Source organism: Entelurus aequoreus, linkage group LG21 (assembly GCF_033978785.1).
Source record: "Entelurus aequoreus isolate RoL-2023_Sb linkage group LG21, RoL_Eaeq_v1.1, whole genome shotgun sequence".
Taxonomy (NCBI): Eukaryota; Metazoa; Chordata; class Actinopteri; order Syngnathiformes; family Syngnathidae; genus Entelurus; species Entelurus aequoreus.
In genome coordinates this window covers 6,519,320-6,541,819 of record NC_084751.1, presented here as the reverse complement: position 1 = coordinate 6,541,819, position 22,500 = coordinate 6,519,320, and the positions used below count along the sequence as shown (strand labels likewise).

The following is a 22,500-nucleotide window of genomic DNA, read 5'->3' as shown; positions in this document are numbered from 1 at the left end:
CCTGTGGGATGTTCCAAATAAGTGTTTGATGAGCATTCCTCAACTTTATCAGTATTTATTGCCACCTTTCCCAACTTCTTTGGCACGTGTTGCTGCCATCAAATTCTAAAGTTAATGATTATTTGCAAAAAAAAAAAAAATGTTTATGAGTTTGAACATGAAATATGTTGTCTTTGTAGCATATTCAACTGAATATGGCTTGAAAAGGATTTGCAAATCATTGTATTCTGTTTATATTTACATCTAACACCATTTCCCAACTCATATGGAAACGGGTTTGTACATACATACATACATACATACATATATATACATACATACATACATACATATATACATACATACATACATACATATATATACATACATACATACATACATATATACATATATACATACATACATACATACATATATATACATACATACATACAACATGGTATATACATTTCATATTACTGTATATGTAATAAGTAAGTATGAGTATATACATTTCATATTACATCATATATAATAAGTCAGTATGAGTATATATACTTCATATCGTAATATTCAATACATAGTAAAACTAATGCTAATTAAAGCTGCAAGCAGCGATGGGCGGGAGCGACTTTGAAGGCTCATAAAATCCAAACCAGAGCAGTAATTAAAACTCTTTCATCAACTTGTAATCAGAAGGCTTCAATCTCTCTCCTGTGCTAGTTTGAAGCCGACACGACAAACGCGCTCAGAAGAGATCATGTTTGAAAAATGGTGACTGTTTTTAATCAACTTTTGTTTTGAAGGGGGAATTGCAAACTTCCTGCTGATTTTTGCTGGGGGTTGTCAGTGTATGAAATCTAGGTCTAAGTGAAACTTACATAGAAGTTTTTGTTTCATGTGTCTACGACATTCCTACTGGGAGTTACAGGCAGTTTTGTCTGTGCTTTCTTCCTAGGGGGCGCTAGAGCGCAATTTTGAGTTTTGGGGTTTGGTTTTTTGATTAGATCGCAATTTTCGCCAGTCCTGATGTGTGTGTCCAATTAGGTGAGTTTTGAAGCATGTTAAGTGGGTCAAATTACAGCTCAAAGAGGCGGCGGTATAATAATAAAACACTAGAAATACAATAAGTCCCTAATAAGTGAAAAGTACATCCAAGTATATCTTTTCTACTTACCATTGAATACTTACAGTATATTACCACTTACAGTATATTACCACTGGCTGGGAATCAAATCATGTAGAAGAATCATTTATAAGAATCATTTATAAGAAATATTTATAAGAATCATTTATAAGAAACATTTATAAGAATCATTTATAAGAAACATTTATAAGAAACATTTATAAGAATCATTTATAAGAATCATTTATAAAAATCGTTTATAAGAATCATGTATAAGAATCATGTATAAGAAATATAAATGTGACACACACAAACACACTTTGTGTTATTGATGACATCATCAATAACACATCAACATTTTTATGCTCTTATTTGTTTTAGATGCCGTGCACACGCTCACGTGCGCTCTCATGCTGCTCAACACTGACCTGCATGGACCAGTAAGTGTGTGCACGTGTATGGAAGTGTGTGTACCTTTGTAAGTGTGTGTACCTTTGTAAGTGTGTGTACGTGTATGTAAGTGTGTGTACCTTTGTAAGTGTGTGTACCTTTGTAAGTGTGTGTACCTTTGTAAGTGTGTGTACGTGTATGTAAGTGTGTGTACCTTTGTAAGTGTGTGCACGTGTATGGAAGTGTGTGTACCTTTGTAAGTGTGTGTACCTTTGTAAGTGTGTGTACCTTTGTAAGTGTGTGTACGTGTATGTAAGTGTGTGTACCTTTGTAAGTGTGTGTACCTTTGTAAGTGTGTGTACGTGTATGTAAGTGTGTGTACCTTTGTAAGTGTGTGTACCTTTGTAAGTGTGTGTACGTGTATGTAAGTGTGTGTACCTTTGTAAGTGTGTGCACGTGTATGGAAGTGTGTGTACCTTTGTAAGTGTGTGTACCTTTGTAAGTGTGTGTACGTGTATGTAAGTGTGTGTACCTTTGTAAGTGTGTGTACCTTTGTAAGTGTGTGTACCTTTGTAAGTGTGTGCACGTGTATGGAAGTGTGTGTACCTTTGTAAGTGTGTGTACCTTTGTAAGTGTGTGTACCTTTGTAAGTGTGTGTACGTGTATGTAAGTGTGTGTACCTTTGTAAGTGTGTGCACGTGTATGGAAGTGTGTGTACCTTTGTAAGTGTGTGTACCTTTGTAAGTGTGTGTACCTTTGTAAGTGTGTGTACGTGTATGTAAGTGTGTGTACCTTTGTAAGTGTGTGTACCTTTGTGAGTGTGTGTACCATTGTAAGTGTGTGTATGTAAGTGTGTACGTGTATGGAAGTGTATGTACCTTTGTAAGTTTGTACGTGTACGGAAGTGTGTGTACGTGTATGGAAGTGTGTGTACCTTTGTAAGTTTGTACGTGTACGGAAGTGTGTGTACGTGTATGGAAGTGTATGTACCTTTGTAAGTTTGTACGTGTACGGAAGTGTGTGTACGTGTATGGAAGTGTGTGTACCTTTGTAAGTTTGTACGTGTACGGAAGTGTGTGTACGTGTATGGAAGTGTGTGTACCTTTGTAAGTTTGTATTGTACGGAAGTGTGTGTACGTGTATGGAAGTGTATGTACCTTTGTAAGTTTGTACGTGTACGGAAGTGTGTGTACGTGTATGGAAGTGTGTGTACCTTTGTAAGTTTGTACGTGTACGGAAGTGTGTGTACGTGTATGGAAGTGTATGTACCTTTGTAAGTTTGTACGTGTACGGAAGTGTGTGTACGTGTATGGAAGTGTATGTACCTTTGTAAGTTTGTACGTGTACGGAAGTGTGTGTACGTGTATGGAAGTGTGTGTACCTTTGTAAGTTTGTACGTGTACGGAAGTGTGTGTACGTGTATGTAAGTGTGTGTACCTTTGTAAGTTTGTACGTGTACGGAAGTGTGTGTACGTGTATGGAAGTGTGTGTACCTTTGTAAGTTTGTACGTGTACGGAAGTGTGTGTACGTGTATGTAAGTGTGTGTACCTTTGTAAGTTTGTACGTGTACGGAAGTGGGTGTACGTGTATGGAAGTGTGTGTACCTTTGTAAGTTTGTACGTGTACGGAAGTGGGTGTACGTGTATGGAAGTGTGTGTACCTTTGTAAGTTTGTACGTGTACGGAAGTGTGTGTACGTGTATGGAAGTGTGTGTACCTTTGTAAGTTTGTACGTGTACGGAAGTGTGTGTACGTGTATGGAAGTGTATGTACCTTTGTAAGTTTGTACGTGTACGGAAGTGTGTGTACGTGTATGGAAGTGTGTGTACCTTTGTAAGTTTGTACGTGTACGGAAGTGTGTGTACGTGTATGGAAGTGTGTGTACCTTTGTAAGTTTGTATTGTACGGAAGTGTGTGTACGTGTATGGAAGTGTATGTACCTTTGTAAGTTTGTACGTGTACGGAAGTGTGTGTACGTGTATGGAAGTGTGTGTACCTTTGTAAGTTTGTACGTGTACGGAAGTGTGTGTACGTGTATGGAAGTGTATGTACCTTTGTAAGTTTGTACGTGTACGGAAGTGTGTGTACGTGTATGGAAGTGTATGTACCTTTGTAAGTTTGTACGTGTACGGAAGTGTGTGTACGTGTATGGAAGTGTGTGTACCTTTGTAAGTTTGTACGTGTACGGAAGTGTGTGTACGTGTATGTAAGTGTGTGTACCTTTGTAAGTTTGTACGTGTACGGAAGTGTGTGTACCTTTGTAAGTTTGTACGTGTACGGAAGTGGGTGTACGTGTATGGAAGTGTATGTACCTTTGTAAGTTTGTACGTGTACGGAAGTGGGTGTACGTGTATGGAAGTGTGTGTACCTTTGTAAGTTTGTACGTGTACGGAAGTGTGTGTACGTGTATGGAAGTGTGTGTACCTTTGTAAGTTTGTACGTGTACGGAAGTGTGTGTACGTGTATGGAAGTGTATGTACCTTTGTAAGTTTGTACGTGTACGGAAGTGTGTGTACGTGTATGGAAGTGTGTGTACCTTTGTAAGTTTGTACGTGTACGGAAGTGTGTGTACGTGTATGGAAGTGTGTGTACCTTTGTAAGTTTGTATTGTACGGAAGTGTGTGTACGTGTATGGAAGTGTATGTACCTTTGTAAGTTTGTACGTGTACGGAAGTGTGTGTACGTGTATGGAAGTGTGTGTACCTTTGTAAGTTTGTACGTGTACGGAAGTGTGTGTACGTGTATGGAAGTGTATGTACCTTTGTAAGTTTGTACGTGTACGGAAGTGTGTGTACGTGTATGGAAGTGTATGTACCTTTGTAAGTTTGTACGTGTACGGAAGTGTGTGTACGTGTATGGAAGTGTGTGTACCTTTGTAAGTTTGTACGTGTACGGAAGTGTGTGTACGTGTATGTAAGTGTGTGTACCTTTGTAAGTTTGTACGTGTACGGAAGTGTGTGTACCTTTGTAAGTTTGTACGTGTACGGAAGTGGGTGTACGTGTATGGAAGTGTATGTACCTTTGTAAGTTTGTACGTGTACGGAAGTGGGTGTACGTGTATGGAAGTGTGTGTACCTTTGTAAGTTTGTACGTGTACGGAAGTGTGTGTACGTGTATGGAAGTGTGTGTACCTTTGTAAGTTTGTACGTGTACGGAAGTGTGTGTACGTGTATGGAAGTGTATGTACCTTTGTAAGTTTGTACGTGTACGGAAGTGTGTGTACGTGTATGGAAGTGTGTGTACCTTTGTAAGTTTGTACGTGTACGGAAGTGTGTGTACGTGTATGGAAGTGTGTGTACCTTTGTAAGTTTGTATTGTACGGAAGTGTGTGTACGTGTATGGAAGTGTATGTACCTTTGTAAGTTTGTACGTGTACGGAAGTGTGTGTACGTGTATGGAAGTGTGTGTACCTTTGTAAGTTTGTACGTGTACGGAAGTGTGTGTACGTGTATGGAAGTGTATGTACCTTTGTAAGTTTGTACGTGTACGGAAGTGTGTGTACGTGTATGGAAGTGTATGTACCTTTGTAAGTTTGTACGTGTACGGAAGTGTGTGTACGTGTATGGAAGTGTGTGTACCTTTGTAAGTTTGTACGTGTACGGAAGTGTGTGTACGTGTATGTAAGTGTGTGTACCTTTGTAAGTTTGTACGTGTACGGAAGTGTGTGTACCTTTGTAAGTTTGTACGTGTACGGAAGTGTGTGTACGTGTATGGAAGTGTATGTACCTTTGTAAGTTTGTACGTGTACGGAAGTGTGTGTACAAAGTGTGTGTACAAAGACCAAAAAATGTGAGCACATTACACCAATTCTTAAATCCTTACATTGGCTCCCTGTACATCAGAGAATAGATTTCAAAATCCTCCTGCTCACATATAAATCACTACATGGTCTAGGGCCCAAGTATATCACTGATATGCTCCCACTATATAAGCCCTCTAGATCACTAAGATCTTCTGAGAGCAATCTGTTAGCGGTTCCAAGAGTAAAGTCAAATCAAGGGAGATCATCATTCAGTCACTATGCAACACATAGCTGGAATAAACTTCCTGAAGATGTCAGACTCTCCCCAACTCTCACTACTTTTAAAACTAGACTGAAGACTTTTATGTTCACCTTAGCTTTCAGCTAAATCTTTTAATCTTTTAACTTTTAACTTCTGCACTGTTTTTATTTTTATTGTCTGCATTTTAATTTTGCTTTTATTTTCTTTCATTTCACTTTGTTGTCTGTGAAGCACTTTGAGTCTGCCTTGTGTATGAAAAGCGCTATACAAATAAAGTTGCCTTGCCTTGCCTTGCCTACGTGTATGGAAGTGTATGTACCTTTGTAAGTTTGTACGTGTACGGAAGTGTGTGTACGTGTATGGAAGTGTGTGTGTACCTTTGTAAGTTTGTACGTGTACGGAAGTGTGTGTACGTGTATGGAAGTGTGTGTACCTTTGTAAGTTTGTACGTGTACGGAAGTGTGTGTACGTGTATGGAAGTGTGTGTGTACCTTTGTAAGTTTGTACGTGTACGGAAGTGTGTGTACGTGTATGGAAGTGTATGTACCTTTGTAAGTTTGTACGTGTACGGAAGTGGGTGTACGTGTATGGAAGTGTATGTACCTTTGTAAGTTTGTACGTGTACGGAAGTGTGTGTACGTGTATGGAAGTGTGTGTGTACCTTTGTAAGTTTGTACGTGTACGGAAGTGTGTGTACGTGTATGGAAGTGTATGTACCTTTGTAAGTTTGTACGTGTACGGAAGTGTGTGTACGTGTATGGAAGTGTGTGTACCTTTGTAAGTTTGTACGTGTACGGAAGTGTGTGTACGTGTATGTAAGTGTGTGTACCTTTGTAAGTTTGTACGTGTACGGAAGTGTGTGTACGTGTATGGAAGTGTATGTACCTTTGTAAGTTTGTACGTGTACGGAAGTGTGTGTACGTGTATGGAAGTGTATGTACCTTTGTAAGTTTGTACGTGTACGGAAGTGGGTGTACGTGTATGGAAGTGTATGTACCTTTGTAAGTTTGTACGTGTACGGAAGTGTGTGTACGTGTATGGAAGTGTTTGTACCTTTGTAAGTTTGTACGTGTACGGAAGTGTGTGTACGTGTATGGAAGTGTGTGTACCTTTGTAAGTTTGTACGTGTACGGAAGTGTGTGTACGTGTATGGAAGTGTATGTACCTTTGTAAGTTTGTACGTGTACGGAAGTGTGTGTACGTGTATGGAAGTGTGTGTACCTTTGTAAGTTTGTACGTGTACGGAAGTGTGTGTACGTGTATGGAAGTGTGTGTACCTTTGTAAGTTTGTACGTGTACGGAAGTGTGTGTACGTGTATGGAAGTGTGTGTACCTTTGTAAGTTTGTACGTGTACGGAAGTGTGTGTACGTGTATGGAAGTGTTTGTACCTTTGTAAGTTTGTACGTGTACGGAAGTGTGTGTACGTGTATGGAAGTGTGTGTACCTTTGTAAGTTTGTACGTGTACGGAAGTGTGTGTACGTGTATGGAAGTGTATGTACCTTTGTAAGTTTGTACGTGTACGGAAGTGTGTGTACGTGTATGGAAGTGTATGTACCTTTGTAAGTTTGTACGTGTACGGAAGTGGGTGTACGTGTATGGAAGTGTATGTACCTTTGTAAGTTTGTACGTGTACGGACGTGTGTGTACGTGTATGGAAGTGTGTGTACCTTTGTAAGTTTGTACGTGTACGGAAGTGTGTGTACGTGTATGGAAGTGTATGTACCTTTGTAAGTTTGTACGTGTACGGAAGTGGGTGTACGTGTATGTAAGTGTGTGTACCTTTGTAAGTTTGTACGTGTACGGAAGTGTGTGTACGTGTATGGAAGTGTATGTACCTTTGTAAGTTTGTACGTGTACGGAAGTGGGTGTACGTGTATGGAAGTGTATGTACCTTTGTAAGTTTGTACGTGTACGGAAGTGTGTGTACGTGTATGGAAGTGTGTGTACCTTTGTAAGTTTGTACGTGTACGGAAGTGTGTGTACGTGTATGGAAGTGTATGTACCTTTGTAAGTTTGTACGTGTACGGAAGTGGGTGTACGTGTATGGAAGTGTATGTACCTTTGTAAGTTTGTACGTGTACGGAAGTGTGTGTACGTGTATGTAAGTGTGTGTACCTTTGTAAGTTTGTACGTGTACGGAAGTGTGTGTACGTGTATGGAAGTGTGTGTGTACCTTTGTAAGTTTGTACGTGTACGGAAGTGTGTGTACGTGTATGGAAGTGTGTGTACCTTTGTAAGTTTGTACGTGTACGGAAGTGTGTGTACGTGTATGTAAGTGTGTGTACCTTTGTAAGTTTGTACGTGTACGGAAGTGTGTGTACGTGTATGGAAGTGTATGTACCTTTGTAAGTTTGTACGTGTACGGAAGTGGGTGTACGTGTATGGAAGTGTATGTACCTTTGTAAGTTTGTACGTGTACGGAAGTGTGTGTACGTGTATGGAAGTGTTTGTACCTTTGTAAGTTTGTACGTGTACGGAAGTGTGTGTACGTGTATGGAAGTGTGTGTACCTTTGTAAGTTTGTACGTGTACGGAAGTGTGTGTACGTGTATGGAAGTGTATGTACCTTTGTAAGTTTGTACGTGTACGGAAGTGTGTGTACGTGTATGGAAGTGTGTGTACCTTTGTAAGTTTGTACGTGTACGGAAGTGTGTGTACGTGTATGGAAGTGTATGTACCTTTGTAAGTTTGTACGTGTACGGAAGTGTGTGTACGTGTATGGAAGTGTGTGTACCTTTGTAAGTTTGTACGTGTACGGAAGTGTGTGTACGTGTATGGAAGTGTGTGTACCTTTGTAAGTTTGTATTGTACGGAAGTGTGTGTACGTGTATGGAAGTGTATGTACCTTTGTAAGTTTGTACGTGTACGGAAGTGTGTGTACGTGTATGGAAGTGTGTGTACCTTTGTAAGTTTGTACGTGTACGGAAGTGTGTGTACGTGTATGGAAGTGTATGTACCTTTGTAAGTTTGTACGTGTACGGAAGTGTGTGTACGTGTATGGAAGTGTATGTACCTTTGTAAGTTTGTACGTGTACGGAAGTGTGTGTACGTGTATGGAAGTGTGTGTACCTTTGTAAGTTTGTACGTGTACGGAAGTGTGTGTACGTGTATGTAAGTGTGTGTACCTTTGTAAGTTTGTACGTGTACGGAAGTGTGTGTACGTGTATGGAAGTGTGTGTACCTTTGTAAGTTTGTACGTGTACGGAAGTGGGTGTACGTGTATGGAAGTGTATGTACCTTTGTAAGTTTGTACGTGTACGGAAGTGTGTGTACGTGTATGGAAGTGTGTGTACCTTTGTAAGTTTGTACGTGTACGGAAGTGTGTGTACGTGTATGGAAGTGTATGTACCTTTGTAAGTTTGTACGTGTACGGAAGTGTGTGTACGTGTATGGAAGTGTATGTACCTTTGTAAGTTTGTACGTGTACGGAAGTGTGTGTACGTGTATGGAAGTGTGTGTACCTTTGTAAGTTTGTACGTGTACGGAAGTGTGTGTACGTGTATGTAAGTGTGTGTACCTTTGTAAGTTTGTACGTGTACGGAAGTGTGTGTACCTTTGTAAGTTTGTACGTGTACGGAAGTGGGTGTACGTGTATGGAAGTGTATGTACCTTTGTAAGTTTGTACGTGTACGGAAGTGTGTGTACGTGTATGGAAGTGTATGTACCTTTGTAAGTTTGTACGTGTACGGAAGTGTGTGTACGTGTATGGAAGTGTGTGTACCTTTGTAAGTTTGTACGTGTACGGAAGTGTGTGTACGTGTATGTAAGTGTGTGTACCTTTGTAAGTTTGTACGTGTACGGAAGTGTGTGTACGTGTATGGAAGTGTGTGTACCTTTGTAAGTTTGTACGTGTACGGAAGTGGGTGTACGTGTATGGAAGTGTATGTACCTTTGTAAGTTTGTACGTGTACGGAAGTGTGTGTACGTGTATGGAAGTGTGTGTACCTTTGTAAGTTTGTACGTGTACGGAAGTGTGTGTACGTGTATGGAAGTGTATGTACCTTTGTAAGTTTGTACGTGTACGGAAGTGTGTGTACGTGTATGGAAGTGTATGTACCTTTGTAAGTTTGTACGTGTACGGAAGTGTGTGTACGTGTATGGAAGTGTGTGTACCTTTGTAAGTTTGTACGTGTACGGAAGTGTGTGTACGTGTATGTAAGTGTGTGTACCTTTGTAAGTTTGTACGTGTACGGAAGTGTGTGTACCTTTGTAAGTTTGTACGTGTACGGAAGTGGGTGTACGTGTATGGAAGTGTATGTACCTTTGTAAGTTTGTACGTGTACGGAAGTGTGTGTACAAAGTGTGTGTACAAAGACCAAAAAATGTGAGCACATTACACCAATTCTTAAATCCTTACATTGGCTCCCTGTACATCAGAGAATAGATTTCAAAATCCTCCTGCTCACATATAAATCACTACATGGTCTAGGGCCCAAGTATATCACTGATATGCTCCCACTATATAAGCCCTCTAGATCACTAAGATCTTCTGAGAGCAATCTGTTAGCGGTTCCAAGAGTAAACTCCAATCAAGGGAGATCATCATTCAGTCACTATGCAACACATAGCTGGAATAAACTTCCTGAAGATGTCAGACTCTCCCCAACTCTCACTACTTTTAAAACTAGACTGAAGACTTTTATGTTCACCTTAGCTTTCAGCTAAATCTTTTAATCTTTTAACTTTTAACTTCTGCACTGTTTTTATTTTTATTGTCTGCATTTTAATTTTGCTTTTATTTTCTTTCATTTCACTTTGTTGTCTGTGAAGCACTTTGAGTCTGCCTTGTGTATGAAAAGCGCTATACAAATAAAGTTGCCTTGCCTTGCCTTGCCTACGTGTATGGAAGTGTATGTACCTTTGTAAGTTTGTACGTGTACGGAAGTGTGTGTACGTGTATGGAAGTGTGTGTGTACCTTTGTAAGTTTGTACGTGTACGGAAGTGTGTGTACGTGTATGGAAGTGTATGTACCTTTGTAAGTTTGTACGTGTACGGAAGTGTGTGTACGTGTATGGAAGTGTGTGTGTACCTTTGTAAGTTTGTACGTGTACGGAAGTGTGTGTACGTGTATGGAAGTGTGTGTACCTTTGTAAGTTTGTACGTGTACGGAAGTGTGTGTACGTGTATGGAAGTGTGTGTGTACCTTTGTAAGTTTGTACGTGTACGGAAGTGTGTGTACGTGTATGGAAGTGTATGTACCTTTGTAAGTTTGTACGTGTACGGAAGTGGGTGTACGTGTATGGAAGTGTATGTACCTTTGTAAGTTTGTACGTGTACGGAAGTGTGTGTACGTGTATGGAAGTGTGTGTGTACCTTTGTAAGTTTGTACGTGTACGGAAGTGTGTGTACGTGTATGGAAGTGTATGTACCTTTGTAAGTTTGTACGTGTACGGAAGTGTGTGTACGTGTATGGAAGTGTGTGTACCTTTGTAAGTTTGTACGTGTACGGAAGTGTGTGTACGTGTATGTAAGTGTGTGTACCTTTGTAAGTTTGTACGTGTACGGAAGTGTGTGTACGTGTATGGAAGTGTATGTACCTTTGTAAGTTTGTACGTGTACGGAAGTGGGTGTACGTGTATGGAAGTGTATGTACCTTTGTAAGTTTGTACGTGTACGGAAGTGTGTGTACGTGTATGGAAGTGTTTGTACCTTTGTAAGTTTGTACGTGTACGGAAGTGTGTGTACGTGTATGGAAGTGTGTGTACCTTTGTAAGTTTGTACGTGTACGGAAGTGTGTGTACGTGTATGGAAGTGTATGTACCTTTGTAAGTTTGTACGTGTACGGAAGTGTGTGTACGTGTATGGAAGTGTGTGTACCTTTGTAAGTTTGTACGTGTACGGAAGTGTGTGTACGTGTATGGAAGTGTATGTACCTTTGTAAGTTTGTACGTGTACGGAAGTGTGTGTACGTGTATGGAAGTGTGTGTACCTTTGTAAGTTTGTACGTGTACGGAAGTGTGTGTACGTGTATGGAAGTGTGTGTACCTTTGTAAGTTTGTATTGTACGGAAGTGTGTGTACGTGTATGGAAGTGTATGTACCTTTGTAAGTTTGTACGTGTACGGAAGTGTGTGTACGTGTATGGAAGTGTGTGTACCTTTGTAAGTTTGTACGTGTACGGAAGTGTGTGTACGTGTATGGAAGTGTATGTACCTTTGTAAGTTTGTACGTGTACGGAAGTGGGTGTACGTGTATGGAAGTGTATGTACCTTTGTAAGTTTGTACGTGTACGGAAGTGTGTGTACGTGTATGGAAGTGTTTGTACCTTTGTAAGTTTGTACGTGTACGGAAGTGTGTGTACGTGTATGGAAGTGTGTGTACCTTTGTAAGTTTGTACGTGTACGGAAGTGTGTGTACGTGTATGGAAGTGTATGTACCTTTGTAAGTTTGTACGTGTACGGAAGTGTGTGTACGTGTATGGAAGTGTGTGTACCTTTGTAAGTTTGTACGTGTACGGAAGTGTGTGTACGTGTATGGAAGTGTGTGTACCTTTGTAAGTTTGTACGTGTACGGAAGTGTGTGTACGTGTATGGAAGTGTGTGTACCTTTGTAAGTTTGTACGTGTACGGAAGTGTGTGTACGTGTATGGAAGTGTGTGTACCTTTGTAAGTTTGTACGTGTACGGAAGTGTGTGTACGTGTATGTAAGTGTGTGTACCTTTGTAAGTTTGTACGTGTACGGAAGTGTGTGTACGTGTATGGAAGTGTTTGTACCTTTGTAAGTTTGTACGTGTACGGAAGTGTGTGTACGTGTATGGAAGTGTGTGTACCTTTGTAAGTTTGTACGTGTACGGAAGTGTGTGTACGTGTATGGAAGTGTATGTACCTTTGTAAGTTTGTACGTGTACGGAAGTGTGTGTACGTGTATGGAAGTGTGTGTACCTTTGTAAGTTTGTACGTGTACGGAAGTGTGTGTACGTGTATGGAAGTGTTTGTACCTTTGTAAGTTTGTACGTGTACGGAAGTGTGTGTACGTGTATGGAAGTGTGTGTACCTTTGAAAGTTTGTACGTGTACGGAAGTGTGTGTACGTGTATGGAAGTGTATGTACCTTTGTAAGTTTGTACGTGTACGGAAGTGTGTGTACCTTTGTAAGTTTGTACGTGTACGTAAGTGTGTGTATGTGTACGGAAGTGTGTGTGTGTAAGTTTGTACGTGTGTGTGTGTGTGAGTACATGTGTGTACGTGTGTAAGTGTGTACGTGTGTGTGTGTGTTTGTGTACGTCTGTAAGCATGTGTGTGTAAGTGTGTACGTGTGTTGTGTGTGTGTGTGTACACGTGTGTTAGTGTGTACGCGTGTAAGTGTGTACGTGTGTAAGTGTGTGTGTGTGTGTATGTGTGTTTGTGTGTGTACGTGTGTGAGAGCATGTGTGTACGTGTGTAAGTGTGTACGTGTGTGTCAGTGACGTGCAGTCAGGGGAGGCAGAGGAGGCGGGGCCTCACGTGCAGAGGAGGCGGGGCCTCACGTGCCATCATGGAAAGAAAAAAAATGTAAAAATAAAATAAAACAATGAAATAGTTATATGTATCCAGTGATTAAAGTTATTTTCCATTTAACTTCACCAGTTTTAGATTATTTATATTAAAAATCGCTGAATTTTCACATTTGCCGTTCAAATCCTGAGAAGAGACGGTGTTGTGATCAGCAGCCAGTTGAGGCGTCACTGCGTTGTGCCTCACCATGGATTGCGCAATGACTGGGCTAACTGCTGGCCTGCTGTGCAGTGAGAGAGTATTGTTATATAAACTATATTATACATTTCCATAGTGTAGTTAGCTGAGGTATATAATGTACAGTGTATTTTGTCAACAACTGTATGTGTGTCACGTATTTCTTGTGCTGAGCAATCATAAAACTGCTGCGAAGACGCACTGGCTGAGGCTCGCAGTAATCCCGCCTCTTGGTGGTAGAGGGCGCTAGTGATCCCAGCGATCATTCTTGCGACTACTCGGCTGCAGAAGAAGTGACAACAAGCAGCAACATTTAGCAGCGATCGTTTATTTTTTCCTCTCGCCTGGACGTCTAACATGGAGGATTAAATATGTAAAATAAAAGAGTTTTCTAAACTGGACTTTCAATGGAAGCAGGAGGTAATAATTAAAGGAAGATCTCCATCGACACAGAGAGACTTTTAAAACTGAAGAAAGATAAGGAAGACTTCTATAAACAAGTTATCCATGCTTTTGTTCAGAAGGAGCTGCGCATGGACTTCATTTATAAGTAAAGGTAAGACCATAATAACGTTTTTTTTTATTAAATGTGCTTTTTTGTGTGCTACAGTTTGTATGTGTAAAGTTCAAGTTAAGTTAAAGTAGCAATGATTGTCACACACACACTAGGTGTGGTGAAATTATTCTCTGCATTTGACCCATCACCCTTGATCAGCCCCTGGGAGGTGAGGGGAGCAGTGGGCAGCAGCGGCGCCGCGCCCGGGAATAATTTTTGGTGATTTAACCCTCAATTCCAAGCCTTGATGCTGAGTGGCAAGCAGGGAAGAATGTTGGTATGAACTTTGAAACATAACCCGTTAACTGCTGCCAATCAAATGGTGAATAAGATACTCTTTAGGGTTCATATGTTTGTAAATCTGACTGTGATGAAGTCAGTGCCTCACCAGCCATGAACCTCACCGCACGTCACTGGTGTGTGTGTGTGTGTGTGTGTGTGTGTGTGTGTGTGTGTGTGTGTGTGTGTGTGTGTGTGTGTGTGTGTGTGTGTGTGTGTGTGTGTGTGTGTGTGTGTGTGTGTACATTAGGAAGCTAAGAAGTGTGTTTGCTGGTCAGCACGTAGGCAGGAAGATGTCATGTCAGCAGTTTGTTGGCAACCTGCAAGGACTGAACGATGGGCGGGACTTCCCCAAAGACCTCCTCCAGGTAAGTGCACCTCCTCCAGGTGAATGCACCTCCTCCAGGTGAGTGCACCTCCTCCAGGTGAGTGCACCTCCTCCAGGTGAGTGCACCTCCTCCAGGTGAATGCACCTCCTCCAGGTGAATGCACCTCCTCCAGGTGAGTGCACCTCCTCCAGGTGAATGCACCTCCTCCAGGTGAGTGCACCTCCTCCAGGTGAGTGCACCTCCTCCAGGTGAATGCACCTCCTCCAGGTGAATGCACCTCCTCCAGGTGAGTGCACCTCCTCCAGGTAAGTGCACCTCCTCCAGGTAAGTGCACCTCCTCCAGGTGAGTGCACCTCCTCCAGGTGAGTGCACCTCCTCCAGGTAAGTGCACCTCCTCCAGGTGAATGCACCTCCTCCAGGTGAGTGCACCTCCTCCAGGTAAGTGCACCTCCTCCAGGTGAGTGCACCTCCTCCAGGTGAGTGCACCTCCTCCAGGTAAGTGCACCTCCTCCAGGTAAGTGCACCTCCTCCAGGTGAATGCACCTCCTCCAGGTGAGTGCACCTCCTCCAGGTAAGTGCACCTCCTCCAGGTAAGTGCACCTCCTCCAGGTGAATGCACCTCCTCCAGGTGAGTGCACATCCTCCAGGTAAGTGCACCTCCTCCAGGTGAGTGCACCTCCTCCAGGTGAGTGCACCTCCTCCAGGTAAGTGCACCTCCTCCAGGTGAGTGCACCTCCCTGCTGGACACTCTGCTATTGACAGCAAATCATGTCAAACATACATGTCACCTCAGCTTTCCTCTACTTAAGTGTACTAAGGCACACTTAAGCAATTTGAGTGTACTTAAGCAGCCTTAAGTGTACTTTAAACTTAAGTGTACTTTAAGAATAATTAAGTGTACTTTAAGCTTACTTAAGTGTACTTAAATATACTTAGGTGTACCTTAAGCATAATTAAGCATATTTAAGTGTACTTTATGCATACTTAAGTGTACTTTATACATACTTATGTGTACTTCAAGCATACCTAAGTTTACTTTAAGAATATTTAAGTGTAATTAAGCATGCTTAAGCCTACTTAGGTGTATTTTAAGCATAGTTAGCATACTTATGTGTACTTCAAGCATACTTAAGTGTACTCAAGTGTACTTTAAGCATAATTAGGCATACTTTAAGAATACCTAAATGTACTTTAAGCATACTTAAGTGTACTTAAGCATACTTAGGTGTATTTTAAGCATTCTCGAAAGTCTTAAAGTTACCACTTTGCTAGACCCCCTTTAGTGACACTTAGCCCAAGGGGCGATAAGGCAACCGCATGAGGCTATGATGGCCAAAAAAACTCCGAATGGAGACCAAGACAGACTTAATTAGGTCAGTCCACCTGCCTAATGTGTCCCTAGACAGAGCCTGGAGGCCCTTTAAGGCCCTCTGAACTGAGCCATCGGGGGCAGTGTTGTTAGGAATGAAGGTACAGCATTGGTCACCAAACATTGCACACACTCCTTCTTCCTTGGCTAGGATGCGGTCAAGGGCTATGCGGATCTGAACGGCCCTGAGGGAGGTCGGGGCAAGTTGTTCAGCAAGTCCCTCAACGGCGTCACGAGTCAGGTTGGTTAGTCTCAACGGCGGCGGGGAGTTAGAGAGGCCGCTGAAACAGGAGTTTCCAAGGGATGTTAATTTGGTGACTGGGGTCACCAGTCTAACCATAGCACAAAGCCCAACGGCTGACGTCGGGATTCTAATGTACAATCTGTGCTTCCCACAACACCAGAATAAGTCAGCTCGTGCCTAAGGGCCTATCCTAGAGCCATCTATCAGTGTGGTGCACCAGTAATGGTTGATGTCACCCAATTTGTTGGGGGACGGAGAGGGTCCTGTAATTTGAAAACGCGTGTAATTCAGCTTTTGGGCCACAAAGGGAAGAAGTCGGGTGGCATTGTCAACAGAAGGGTACACATGTCAGTCAACTTAAAAGGGGCGGGGTAAGTGTGGGAAAAGGGACGTCCAGCGGAAGAAGCAACACAGTCACCCAGGTTTTGGCATCCACCTGAGCCACAGGTTGTCTGCACCCGCTCCTAAGGTCAAAGTTACCAGGCCTTCGGTGGTGATGTCATTAGCACGCACGGATGTGAGCCTTTGAAACACCACCGAGGTGGGGTGGTACTTTAGGTGCTACAGAGGGTGTAGAGGTAGTTAACGCCCTCTCAAGGACATTAATTTTAATAATTCCTTTAGCGTCTGTATCAGTCAGGTCAAGCCCCAAAACAACATAAAAGGGAAGATGGGCACAACTTACCAGAGTATGTTGTCTGCATCCGACACCAATGGTTCAGGGTTGAGTCGTAACAAATATAGAGGTTATTACCACGGTAATAGCTATTGTGTCCCCCGTAATTAATCACACTGCACAGGTCAAAAATAAGTCTTGCTATCCCCTTTGACCCAGTCTATTTAAAGTCCGCTGTATGTTCTGAGACACTTGTCAGTCACTGTCGTCAGGAAGGATGAACTGAGACACAAAGACAGTAGAACACGCCCAAGCACCAGTCCGTCAGGGAACACTACCGGGTGTAACATCCTGCCTTTCGTCTATCAATATCAGAGTAATTTAGGTAACAAAACGGGGATAAACATCAAACTTTTCACTTAATGTAACGACACATACAGTTATGGTGAAAACAAGCAAGAAAAACTAAGAAACATTTAGCATACTGGATTGGTCTCACACAAGGATATACAATATAGAAGTTGAAAAGAGTAATGTAGGTAGAAAATCTCTCTCGTCTCCTGGGCTGAGGGGCAGATAATGTGGCGATGTCATCAATGACATCCCCTGGTGATCTGTCAGGTTCTTCAGCTGTAGTGCAGAGGGAGAGGTGGTACCAGGTGTCCCCTCCACCAGCCAGTCGAAGGGCATGGGACGTCCGTTCCACGACCTTGAAGGGACCAGTCCACCTGGGCTCCGTCCACTTGCGTTTGATGACCTTGATCTTGACCCTCTCAGCGGGCGGAAGGGAATCTGTACAGAAGAACTGGCACACAAATTCTGCAATTTTTTGTGTAAAATACCATTTTGGTTTTACGCTGAGTCCTCCTTCCATGGGGGGCTGCTGGTCCTGTGAATGGCTGACCTGTATGCAGCTCATAGGGTGAAAAACTCAAAGGGCGGTAAAACAGTTTTATTCACGGACCTTCGAATGATCATTAACGCTAATTGCAACATGTCAATCCAATTAAATTTGGTCTGTGCACAGATTTTAGCCAATTAGTTTTTTATGTTCTGGTCCATCCTTTCAACCTTGCCTTGGGACTCAGGATGGTACCCCAAACCTGTGTTCTAGTCCGAAAGCCTTTTCGACCAAGGCTAAGTGAGTTTTTTTTTTTAATGGTTGCTGTTGTCTGACCTAATCTTTTTGGGGAAACCATGTCGGGGTACTAGGTCATTCACAAGTCATTTAATTACTGATATTGCATCCTCTTTTGAGGTTGTTGTTGCTTCCGGCCAACCACTGTGATTGTCAACACAAGTCAGTACGTACCTTTCCCTTGTACCATATTGATCATATCAGTGAAATCAAAGACTATACATGGTTCACCCTCACCTCCTCCATATTCTAAATTTGATCTACTAAACTACTATCGATGTGTAAAATCGTTATTTTCAAATTAAAATTAGTTCTAACTTCTTACCCACGGTAAAAACGTTAAAACTATGGAATGTGTCAGAGTCGGATGATTGTCGATTTTGTTCCAAGGAGTCTGTATCCACCCTCACTCACCCCCTTCTGTTTCTGAAAAAAAGGACTGTGTTAGTCATACTATCACTTTCAGAAACATCTAAGAAAAAGGTCAGCTAATAGTCAAGTAGCGGAGGACAGGTCATGTTTGAGGTCAATGATAGTCTCTTTAGCCTCTATGGTCCACTGGGGGGTGTTGTTAGGGTAGGGGACCCCTTAGCAATATCACAATTAACTCAAACTCAACTAAACCCTAGCTTTTATGTAACTTATTCAATATGGTGAAAGTAACAAATATGCTTATATTTATACTGTCACCAATACTAGAAAAATACTACCCTTGTGGCGAATGCTTTAGCAATAGTATTTTGAAATTTTACCACACCTGGTGGCCCCAATAATTCATTGAGTCAAGCTCATGTTGTAGAAAGTTGAATGATGCAGACACGTTTGTTACTGAATACTTTCTATCAGACTTCTGCCATGGCAACTTTGTGTATGTAATGAGCAACTATAATTATTTGATATGCTTAAATGTGTAATGTGTCGTTTTAGCTCAGCTGTTGTGTAGCTGCTAGCTCCTCGTAGCCTACAGGTGTCTAAAGTGCAGCCCATAGTTATGTGTTTAACACAACTATGTGCTAAACCTAATCTTTTGAAAATGTGGTATTTGGGTGTCGGTGTAATGTTTGGCAGCTACGCCGTGTCTTATCATTGCACCTAAGTTCTTTGGTTTTGTAGGCGAGACAGAGAGCAAGGGAACAATGTGGGACACTATTGTGTCCATCTTATACCATGCTAGCTGTTGCAAAGATAGGTCAACATGAGCAGCCACACCTTGAGTTCCAACATATATAAATAATCATAACATCTGGCGAGTCGGGTGGCAGAACACACGGAAGCATCTCAGCCAGTCAGGGTTTTCACTGTTAGAGCAGTTGGATGTCAGCCATTCCTGTTGTTTCAGGCTGTGGTATGAGCTCATGGAGTAGTCTTGGTAGTGGTGTCGCAGCTGGGTGGTTCAGCCATCAGGTAACACCAGGAATGTTCCTTCTTTGCGATTTGAATGTCAGGGTACAGTCTGTAAAGGAGGTCTAGCAATCTGAACCGGAAGTGGTTTGGTGACAGGTAACCTTCTTGTGACCCCAGCGAAGCCTTCGACCTTTAAAGAGGAAGCACACAGTTTTTTTGGTACCTCTGCATTCAGAATCAAATGGGTGGCTGATAAAATTGTCCGTTGACACTCATGTCCAGCAGAGGTCCTGTCGGTACTTCCTGCTGCGGCTCCTGATGTGGGCGTCCTCTTACACGCCTTCGTGTTCGTTTGTTGGCACGACGGAACCTTTCCTGTTCGGAAATGCTCGGACAGTCACGACTCCAGTGACCAGGCTGGTCACAGCCGAAACAGTGTCTACCCCAGACCGGCTTTGAAGCATCGTGTTGTCCACCACCCGAGTCCAACCGCACGTCTGTTGAGGATTCTTTCCTCCACCTGTTGGAACTCAAAAGCAAGGTCACCCACTGCTGAATATACCCTAGCTGATCTTTGACCTTTTGGTTCTTTTAACCTTTTATCTTCAGCGATCTGTAATTTAAGTAGTCGTTTCCTTGTTGCTCTGTCATTAGCCCTATTTTGCATGGGATAAATAAAATGTCCTGCCATATATTGTTTTTGGCACCTTGTATATCAGGGTTAACTTTGTCCAAAGTGTTTGGCCAAAGGTTCCCTCTCGGAGGTACAGGTGGGAAACAAGGTCAACAATGGCTTGCATGTATGCATTAGCAAGAAACTTATATTGTAGTATGTCCAAAGTGTTAATGTCATGTGTCAAAAATGTCTGCCGGAGAAAATGGTCAGACGTGTACAAGGGGTTAATTTTCGGAGGCAGGATTAATCTTAGAGGGGGCGTGTTAATACCTCCTTCTCTTGTCACTGGAGTAGGGGGCGGTGACTTAGTCAAAGTCTGGGCGGGTCGTTTGAATTGTCTTGCGCATGCGCGGCACACAAAAAACCAATCAGTTCATTCTGTCATTAATCATCGTTTCTTTTGCTGCATTTCGTTTTTCCACGTAATCCCCGTTTACTTTTATCATACGCCAAACTCTTAAATTCTCTCCCTGAGTGGTCCATTTTCACCAGCGCACACACACACACACACACACACACACACACACACACACACACACCCAGCAGCACACACACACACGAGCACGCGTAAGCACTCCCGCACACACACACTCAGCAGCACACACACACACGAGCACGCGTAAGCACTCCCGCTCACACACACTCACACTCAGCAGCACACTCTCTGCCTTTCACTTTACCATAAAACTTCCAGTTACTTTTTTATTTATTTTTTATTTTATTTTACCAGACGTTTGAGTTCACGACTTTTCGAGTATTGTAAACTCCCTCTTAACCCTTTCAAGGAACGTTCTCCTTTTTTTTTTTTTTTTTTCTCTACCTGCTAGTTCCATTGTCGACAACCGTCCATTCAATTGATCATTACACAGTAACGATTAATCACATTCCTACCCCGCTGCCATCACATTTCTGTTTTTCACACTCCAAGGCCATGTGTCTATATTTTCTTAATTCTAGTGCCCTTATCGCACTGGGATCTTCCAACCCGGGAGTCTTTATTGTACCTTTTACAAATGGCCTCCAGCCTTTTCCGTACGTTTCAGTGCCCTATTCTCGTCACTGGGATCTTGCAACCCGTACTCATTAAGGGACGACCAAATTCCCAGGGTAAGCTACACCCAACTATTAGTTCACTCGTCAATGAAACTGCCCGTCACGGTAATCGAGACACAATGGCCTGAGTTGACCACTTATTTACAATTTTAATGCAATGGCAGGCTCGGCAAAAATGCAATCAATCTATCAAAATCACCAATCTGTGCCTGGGATTAAAAAACAGTGTTTGACTTACAGACTTCAGGACAGACTCCTAACGCAGATTTTATCTAAAAAGAAAGGTTCTGCTTACCTTGAATTGGCCAATTGAGTCTGTCCAGAAGATTGCAAGAAGTCATCAATCAACAGCGTGCCTTCCCGGACGAGCCCCCAAATTGTTGCGTCGACCAGCATTCCTCCAATGGGGAATTCAAATTGCTGGTCTCTCCCAGATTCTTTTTATGGCAATACGCTGATGTTTATATTCAATCTCCAGGCAATAGTTGGTATTTTGTAGTTTATTCTCAAAGCTTAGAGGACAAACCTGAGACCAACCCAGCACCCAAGCGTTCCCTAGCCCGGTCCAGATCGGTCTACCAAAACCCCGGAACTCCTGTCTACTTCCTCCTTCTCCTGTCCCCCCCCACCTGCTGTTTCCCCAGTCTAGCTGTGCTCCTTATCTTAGGAATGTAATGGCAGTCTCAACAAAGACAGCTCTCTGACTCTAACCAAGGACACTCGAATCCAAGCACTTTGTACCACACGAGACATTAGCTGATGTAAATATGACTATAGGAGTTTTTAGAAAGAAGTAACACTTAAATATGGATATGCTTCCAACACTTCCAATCAGGAAGAAACAGGAAGTAGTGTCGCTGCTCAGACAGGAAGTGCAACCTGCCTGCAGGGTCACTCTTTCACTCCTGCTGCTCACCAGGGAGGGAGAGAAAGAGAGAGAGAGAGAGAGAGAGAGAGAGAGAGAGGGAAAAAGGAGATGGCCGGATAATTTAAGAGAGAGAGAGGAAGAGAGAAAAGAGGGAGAGCAAGAAGGAGAGAGAGAGAGAGAGAGAGGGGGGGGGAGAGAGAAAGAGAGAGAAAAAGAGAAAGAGATGGAGAGAGAGAGGGAGATGGTGAGAGAGAGAGAGCCAGAAGGAGAGGGAGAGAGAGAGGGGGAGAGAGAGAGAGAGAAAGAGAGAGAGGGAGATGGTGCGAGAGAGAGAGAGCAAGAAGGAGAGGGAGAGAGAGAGGGGGAGAGAGAGAGAGGGAGAGAGAGAGCAAGAAGGAGAGGGAGAGAGAGGGGAGAGAGAGAGGGAGAAAGAGAGAGAGGGAGATGGTGCGAGAGAGAGAGCAAGAAGGAGAGAGACAGAGTCGGAGGGAGAGAGAGAGAGAGAGTGCCATTCAGTCAGCGCCTCGTCTCCTTGTTTCCTCGTCTCCTTGTTTCCTCGCCTCCTGGTCTCCGTGGCAACAGAGAGAGAGAGAGAGAGAGAGAGAGTAAAAAAAAGAAGCGGCAACAGGAAGCATCTTGTGGATAGCAGGCTGGACACGCCCCCTGCACAGCCCGCGTGTCATGTGCGTACCTGTGACCACCTAGTGACCACTTAGTGAGCAGCTAGTGACCACTTAGTGACCACCTAGTGAGCAGCTAGTGACCACTTAGTGAGCAGCTAGTGATCAGCTAGGCAGTGACGTCATGATCGGAGTCAACAGTCTGCACTCGGCAGGACGCCTGCGCTCTCGCTCTCTTT

The 22,500-nt window shown here is 42.8% G+C and overlaps 1 protein-coding gene across 1 annotated transcript in view; it reads left to right on the top strand.

Moving 5' to 3' along the window:
- Nucleotides 1-22,500, top strand: part of LOC133638231 (PH and SEC7 domain-containing protein 1-like) — a 50,634-nt gene that overhangs the window by 15,460 nt on the left and 12,674 nt on the right. The window contains exons 8-9 of the mRNA XM_062030619.1: nt 1,487-1,545; nt 14,283-14,372. Coding sequence (XP_061886603.1) covers nt 1,487-1,545; nt 14,283-14,372 — 149 coding nt within the window. The remainder of the gene's footprint in view (nt 1-1,486; nt 1,546-14,282; nt 14,373-22,500) is intronic.